Below are 8,381 nucleotides of genomic sequence, written 5' to 3'. Positions count from 1 at the left end.
TGCCAGTCTCATCTCTGTGGCACCAACCCAGTCCTGAAAAGCATCAAGTAACTGCTGGAACTGGTGAGCTACGGGAGTGATTCTCTCCAACTGGCGGTGCCTTGAAAGACAACAAAGTGTCCCCAGTGGAACTTTATAATTAACACCAATTTTACATTGTAATATGGCTCATTATTATACCAATCATAGCTATTAAGGACAGTCAGGTTATGGGATTCCCTACGAAGAGAGGGGAATGAGTGATTCATTGGTGGGGAGGAAAGGAGATCTCACCATCAGCATAGGAAGGGGTTCTTTACTGTAAGGACAGTCAGGTTATGGGATTCCCTACCAAGAGAGGGGAATGAGTGATTCATTGGTGGGGAGGAAAGGAGATCTCACCATCAGCATAGGAAGGGGTTCTTTACTGTAAGGACAGTCAGGTTATGGGATTCCCTACCAAGAGAGGGGAATGAGTGATTCATTGGTGGGGAGGAAAGGAGATCTCACCATCAGCATAGGAAGGGGTTCTTTACTGTAAGGACAGTCAGGTTATGGGATTCCCTACCAAGAGAGGGGGAATGAGTGATTCATTGGTGGGGAGGAAAGGAGATCTCACCATCAGCATAGGAAGGGGTTCTTTACTGTAAGGACAGTCAGGTTATGGGATTCCCTACCAAGAGAGGGGGGGGGAATGAGTGATTCATTGGTGGGGAGGAAAGGAGATCTCACCATCAGCATAGGAAGTGGTTCTTTGCTGTAAGGACAGTCAGGGATTCCGTACCATGAGAGGGGGAATGAGTGATTCAGAATTAGTGTCTGTCTCTATCCCAGGCACAGGGGTTACTGGAGATGGTGTGGGGTTAAGAGAAAAGTGACAGCTGGCCGTCACTTTATTGGCTCGTTAGAGGATTAGGTTGTTAAAGACGTGGAACTATAACAGGGTGAATAATCCAATGTGCTGAACTCGGCAGATTTGATTAACCCTTTAGAAACTGGTCTCATGAGCAGATTATGGAATCTCTTGTCTTTCCCTGACTGGCCCCAGGGTCGGGGGGCACTGGTGAGAGTAAAGTGGAGCGGGTCACTTACCTTGCCTCTGCTCTCTCTAGAAGGGTCTCCCATCGATCCTGTAGGGTGGCCAGGGGACTCCCATGATCCTGCTGCCCTGCACCCTGTATGGGGAGAGGCCGATTGGGCGCATTGCTGTCCTGCAGGAGTCGCTCAATCCTCGGCCTCCTCTCTCCCAGAAGCCTCTGCAGCAGCTGCAACACACGGGTCCAACTCAGCTCATTGTATCCAATGGCAACAGAACATTCATAGCATGGGGGGGGTAGTTACAGATCTGGGGCTCCCCTTCCCATGAGCCTCAGCGCATAGCATTATGTAATGGATCTGGGGCACTGATATCCCAGAGATGTGATGAGACAGGAGAGATCAGGGGCTCCCAGAGTTTGTGGGTTCAGTTTCTATGGTAACGTTATTAATTCTAATGTCACATACTGTGCCCCCACCTCTCACCTTCTGTTCCTGCAGTTGGGCCTTTAGCACCTTTGTCTCAGAGGACGGGGGCTTCTGGGCCTCAGTCAGTTCCTCCATATCAGACACCCAGTTCAGTACAGTCTCTATGGGCTCCGGTGGCTCCTGTGATGTGAGGGCCCGTGGGGCCACCTGTAGAACAGATTCAAATGGAATTAATACAAGGGCTGTCATTGGTCCATCGATGATCTGGGCCTATTCATGGGCCAATCCCCACACTCCTTTATACCCAACTCCCCAAACTACTTCTCTCTTTCCAGGTATATTATGGGATCCAGGGTCAGACTATAAGCCCCTCCCTTTGGTGGAACCTGCTAGAACATAATTGGATGATGGTGATTGGATACTTACTGATCTGCAGAAGGGATCCCATTGGCCCATTTGGTACTGAGACTCAGTCTGTGCTTCTTGGCACGTTTGGACCTAGAGAAAGAAATGTGCAATGGTGTCACATGGTCTCTTACACTCACTAGTGAGCAGACGCTTTGCACAAGTGATTCAATGAATTGCACCGCGAGGAAAGAACAGGAGTCAAAGGGGGTCATGGAATAGAAGGTTCAGAATTAGCCCAGGTCTAGTAACCCATAGCAACTATAGTTTACAAACAGTAAATGCTACCTGCTGAGTGGTTGCTATGGGATACTAGACCTGAGTTCCCCAACTCCACGGGGTGGAAGATGATGTTTAACTCTTTGTGCACTGGTGAGAAATATTTGATCATTTTCAGCTGCTCATTTGCATCAGTCAGAATAGGAACGGATATTCCCAGATGAAATGCCAAGATGTGTCCAATACTTGTGTAACACAGTAACATTCCTTTCATTAGGAACTTCCCCTTTAATTAATCCTTCCCTCCAGCCTGGCGCTACCCCCTGAGCTGGCAGAGCAAGTGCCACCTTTCCAATCTCTGCTGCTCAGGGCACTGACTGTCAGCTTTGTTACCCACATGCCCCCCTGTATTTATTCCACCCCCCATGAGAAATATTCACTCTCATATTGATTCAGTTTAGATCTTGCCCCCAGGTACAGAGGCATCTGCTCAGGCTTTGTGCCCAGTGCTGCCCGTATGTCAGAAAGGGCCACAGCCTGAGACCTGGAGGGTAAGTCTGATTTGTGTTCAGAGAAATGATTTATAGATGATGAAGAAGATGATGATGATGATGATGATGATGATGAACAGATTTGATGTCCCCATTCCTTTCACTTCTCATTCTATAAATATAACATTCCTTTTGTGACCTCAAAAACACTGGTACACAAGTTTGCCCCTCCCCCCATACAGGTGACACCCCTGGAGACGGGATGTGGTGGGTCAGTGGGTGGGAAGTTGGGACAGAGCAGGGCATTACAGACAGACACACAGACACAGTTTACTGACAGTTCCTAAAACTGGTTAATTCATTTCCTTTTTGTATAATTCTTTAATAATGGGGGGAGGGGCACCTGCTCAGCTGTTGCAGAAGAAGTTGAGGGGTGGGTGGATCTATTCTCCTATCTCCGTTGATTAGAGAAACACGTCGATAAGAATGAGAGAGAGAGAGAGAGAGAGAGAGAGAGAGAGAGAGAGAGAGAGAGAGAGAATGGAGAAGTTCTGAAGACATCTTGGACAGGACGTTGGCCTCAAGAGTGTTAGTATCTCGGGAGGGATTGATGGGGAATGACATTTCCTCCTCTAAAGGAATATAATGTTGTACATTCACTACCAACATGTTTTTCTCAGTAAAGAACCACCCCCAACTTAAAGGTCAGATTTCATTATTGGTGGGACACCAGATCCTGAGCTGTTCGTGGGTTGAGGAATTTAGGTGGGACACCAGATCCTGAGATGTTCATGGGTTGAGGAATTTAGGTGGGACACCAGATCCTGAGCTGTTTGTGGGTTGAGGAATTTAGATGGGACACCAGATACTGAGCTGTTCGTGGGTTAAGGAATTTAGGTGGGACACCAGATCCTGAGCTGTTAGTGGGTTAAGGAATTTAGGTGGGGCACCAGATCCTGAGCTGTTCATGGGTTGAGGGATTTAGGTAGGACGCCAGATCCTGAGCTGTTCGTGGGTTGAGGAATTTAGATGGGACACCAGATACTGAAATGTTAGTGGGTTAAGGAATTTAGGTGGGACACCAGAACCTGAGCTGTTCATGGGTTGAGGAATTTAGGTGGGACACCGGATCATGAGCTGTGAGTGGGTTAAGGAATTTAGGTGGGACACCAGAGCAGGAGTATAAAAGAGAAATTCTCTCTTGTAGACAGTACTTGTTGGGTTTTAGACATCTTTCAGACATTATGTAGTGAGTTACAGGGATATTGTGGTCATAAGGTTAGAGGTTCAATGTTTCATGTGGTATCTACATGGTAATTATAGGGTGGATTAAAGGGCCTTTTTCTTTACGTTATTGATATGGTAGATCAATGGGACATTCTCTCGTGTGGTCTTATTGTGATTGGTTAGAGGGAACATTCACGTTTACAGAAGTCATTACATGGTGGGTCATTTAGTGGGTTAGGTGGGTTATTCAGTCGTGTAGCCATTACGTGGTAGGAATAGAGGTGCCTTCTTGTCCCTTGGTTGAAGCGTTTCTGAAGAAAGAATGGGAGAACAATTTGCAATTTGCCCCCAGGGCAACTGTATCCTACGTGGCACAGATAATAACCTCAGCCAACTCTCCAGCACACCCAGTGAGAACTTTCACCGTCCTGGTAACTATGGGTTCTCCACTCTTGTCTCCCGACGGGTACTGTGTCACCTCCACAATCTCTGTGACAATTGTCTCTGTTACTTCTGTAACTTCTGTCACCTCCCTGGAGGAAAAAGGCTTCCATGACCAGCTGCTCCCAGAGGCTCTCTGTAGGGTCCCCCTCTGTGGCGTCCAGACTTTATCCATATGATCTGGAGTGGATCTGGGGGTCCCACTTTTAAGCGACCCATTTTGGACATTGGCCTCTGAGTTGTTCTGCTTTGGGAGGGGCTCATTCAGTCGGCCTTTGCAGGACACTGGGCTAACGTTCAGCTCTTTCTCAATCACCAGATCATTTTGCTTCTTCTCGGAGGGCACTGTGCTGGGCTCTGCATTGTTCCTGGGCCCCTCTGTGTCCACTATGGATTCCTTCTTCACACAACATTCCTTCAGGAAACGCTCGGACTTGCAACTCTTCTCCCCCAGACAGCTGGGTCTGCTCACCGAATTGCCCATAGTAGGTTATAGAGACACCTCACACATGAAGCCTTGACATACCAGCCTGGAAAAGAGAAACCATGGTCTGTTAGTAGGAGCAGACATGGGGGAACCTGCACATACAGAAGCACAAGATGAGTATGAAGTTCATGCAAAGAGGAGCAGCAACATAAGCTGGAAGGTAAGTTCAACCTTAGGAACCATCATCCTGAAGAAGAGCTTCTGGCCTAGAAAATGTGCCACAATCAGCAGAAACTTCTCCTCCTTCCCAAGTTCCCATGGTTTGTATAATCCCCTCCCAATTTGAATAGGACACTGGACGTTGCAGATAAACACAGGAGGGCTACGAGTTGCTCAGCCTTGAGTGTCCCACGCTTATATTAAAAATGCCTTATTTTAATGGAAAAACTCATCTTTTTTAAAGCACAATCAATCAATATGTTTTTCCCAATCCCTGTGATCAGGGAACTCAGTTTAAACCTGTGGCCCCACATTTTCTGGAGCCACACGAGCCAAAAGGTGTATCAGGATAAGAGATATCTATTGTGCCGATGATATGGGGCTGCTGGGAGTTGGACTGAAGAAAAACTGGGGCCCCACAAAAACTCCCTGACACCACTAATCATAGATTTGTCCTGAGCAAAATCCCCCAAACTCTCGTCTCACCACAACATCTCAATCTGTGGCTGCTGAGCTCTCCCGGCCGTGCCAGGCTTTTGTCTGAGGATTATCTGGTCAGTAGGTCGTCGGATTAGACGTCTCAAGTGAGGAGCCGAGGCAGTTGGTCCTCCAGCAAACTCTCTCCAGCTAAAAGCCCACTGGGCCTAAATAATCAAATTCTGCCCCCACTGAGCACATCAGGATTAACCTTGTTCTGCCAGCGACCCCCTTCTCTATGTCCCCCAGGCAAAAACATCCTGGACTTAATTAGACACAAGCTACGAGTAACTGGCACCCGGACACCATGCTAAATATCCCACATATATATATATAAATGCATCTGTTCTCCCTAGTTCCAGGGGTACCCAGGACACAAATAAGCACTCACCCCAAATCTCCCTTAACTGGGCCTCCTTAGCTCATAACAAGGTTACAGATATATAGAAACATTGGGGTAACAGTCACCCTGCTATAGTTCCAGGGGTACCCAGGGTACAAATAAACACTCACCCCAAATCTCCCCCCAACTGACCTTCAGACTGGGCCCCCTTAGCTCATAACAAGGTTACAGATATATAGAAACATTGGGGTGTCACCCTGCTATAGTTCCAGGGGTACCCAGGGTACAAATAAGCACTCACCCCAAATCTCCCCCTAACTGACCTTCAGACTGGGCCCCCTTAGCTCATAACAAGGTTACAGATATATAGAAGCATTGGGGTGTCATCCTGCTATAGTTCCAGGGGTACCCAGGGTACAAATAAGCACTCACCGCAAATCTCCCCCTAACTGGCCTTCAGACTGGGCCCCCTTAGCTCATAACAAGGTTACAGATATATAGAAGCATTGGGGTGTCACCCTGCTATAGTTCCAGGGGTACCCAGGGTACAAATAAGCACTCACCCCAAATCTCCCCCTAACTGACCTTCAGACTGGGCTCCCTTAGCTCATAAGGTTACAGATACAGAAACATTGGGGTGTCACCCTGCTATAGTTCCAGGGGTCCCCAGGGTACAAATAAACACTCACCCCAAATCTCCCCCTAACTGACCTTCAGACTGGGCCCCCTTAGCTCATAACAAGGTTACAGATATATAGAAACATTGGGGTGTCACCCTGCTATAGTTCCAGGGGTACCCAGGGTACAAATAAACACTCACCCCAAATCTCCCCCTAACTGACCTTCAGACTGGGCCCCCTTAGCTCATAACAAGGTTACAGATATATAGAAACATTGGGGTAACAGTCACCCTGCTATAGTTCCAGGGGTACCCAGGGTACAAATAAGCACTCACCCCAAATCTCCCTTAACTGACCTTCAGGCTGAATCCTGTTAGCTCATAACAAAGTTATGGGGTTCAGTACAAGGTAGTGGGGTTCAGTAGAATTAGGTAAAGAGATTCCCAGTTATGGATAAAGGGGTGGGCTACTCAATTAAGGCCCCCTCTCCATATACCCCCATTTGTTTATGAAGAAGGGAATAATAAAATGGATGGGGGTGTTCCCCCCATGTGGCACCATATTGTGCCTATAGCAGCACTGATTGCAGATAAAGTAGCAACACGCACCCCATAAAGCGCCACATGTTCAACAAGAGCCCCCGGCTGTCAGCAACTCATTAATTAGCACAGAATGGCAATGAGAAAATAATAAAGGGGGGACCCCCAGCCTGGCAGCTGCTCCCTTTGTGGGTGAGCCGAGTGCCGTTAGTTCCAGTAAAGGGAAAGGGAAGAGAAAGGAACCATCTGTCTGTGAGAGAGACAATGGCTGGCGTTCCAGTATGGGCACATTATGGGCATTCCTGGGCAGACGCCGAGCGCTTGAGCAAACACATCTGTGACGTTTGGGCTCCGGCAAGAACTGGCACCGGCCCATCAATCACTGGCAACAGATTTGTCACTTGTCACAGGGACATCAGCGTTTTGTGCATTGTGCCACCTGGGTACCAAACGTGATAAATTGCCCCTATTAAAGTGCTGTCTCCCTGGGGAAGTGGTTTATGGGAAATTTACCCAGAGGCCCCAATTGTCTCAGTCTCAGTAGTCAGGAAAGCCGTGTGCCAGGCAGTAGGTGTAGTTCTGATGCCCCTTCTTGGCACATGGACTGGCACATGAATAAGTAAAAGAGGGAAATCTATTTGCCCCATGTCCAACTGTTCAGCTCATTGGATACATGTCAGGGTACCATTCTAACTGGCATCACCCTCACTGCCTAAGGCTGCCCATAGCCGTGCCAATGACATCGTATCATTATTGAGATGTATATGGTGCCCTGCCAATCCCGACCCACATCCCTCATATCTATATGTTTGGCCACTGAGCAGTCAATCAGTTTTATCTTAGTCTGGTCCCACTAGAACAACTGATGGTTCTGACCAAAAGCAAAAGATTTGTAGGTTCATTTGGGCATCTCAGTCACTAAAACAACCTGCCAAATTAATGTCAGACAACCATCCCACAGACAGACAGACAGACAACTGATCTCAAGACACATCCAGAATAGTGAGCAGCTGTATATAAGGGTCAGACACATACAGCATAGTGATATATAAGGATATAAGTGTATATAAGGGTCAGAGAGTAGTTCTCTTACCATCCAAGGCTGCTCCACATGCTTCTTCCAAATGGCCCAATGCACCTGTTCCACTACATGCGACATCTTCCCAGCATGCTCTCTGGGGCTCCACTCTGCCCCCCGCTGCACAGAGAGTCCATTTGGTTCATGGTGGGTGTCGGAAAAGTCTCGGCCAGAGAAGCGGTGTATCCCGGGATCAGCCCAAGGCTCCTTCTTGCTCCACAGATAAAGTTTCCTGCTGCTCCATGAGTGAATCCGGCGGGATTCCGTATTGTTCTCCCATCTCTTTCACTAGCCCTGCTGGAGTGATGGGAGTGATGGGAGTAATGGGAGTGGAGGGGGAGGAGAGGGAGGTGGGGGAGGCACTGTCACTAAAGGATTCCCAGGTTGTAATCGGCTGTAAGCTCCTGGGGGCAGGGACATTTATTGTACTATTAGAGTCACCCTGAGTTGGG

At 48.0% G+C, this 8,381-nt stretch overlaps 1 protein-coding gene across 1 annotated transcript; it reads right to left on the bottom strand.

Moving 5' to 3' along the window:
- Nucleotides 1-389: 389 nt before the first annotated feature.
- Nucleotides 390-8,157, bottom strand: MGC86547 (protein). The gene is given in 5 exon segments (NM_001094137.1): nt 390-1,244; nt 1,501-1,650; nt 1,870-1,941; nt 4,171-4,756; nt 7,945-8,157. Coding segments are annotated over 4 exon segments (939 nt in total). The 5' UTR covers nt 4,711-4,756; nt 7,945-8,157; the 3' UTR covers nt 390-1,067.
- Between the last annotated feature and the right edge of the window lie 224 nt (nt 8,158-8,381).

The sequence above is a fragment of the Xenopus laevis genome, chromosome 6L (assembly GCF_017654675.1).
Source record: "Xenopus laevis strain J_2021 chromosome 6L, Xenopus_laevis_v10.1, whole genome shotgun sequence".
NCBI classification, from domain to species: domain Eukaryota; kingdom Metazoa; phylum Chordata; class Amphibia; order Anura; family Pipidae; genus Xenopus; species Xenopus laevis.
This window is presented reverse-complemented; position numbering and strand designations above follow the sequence as displayed.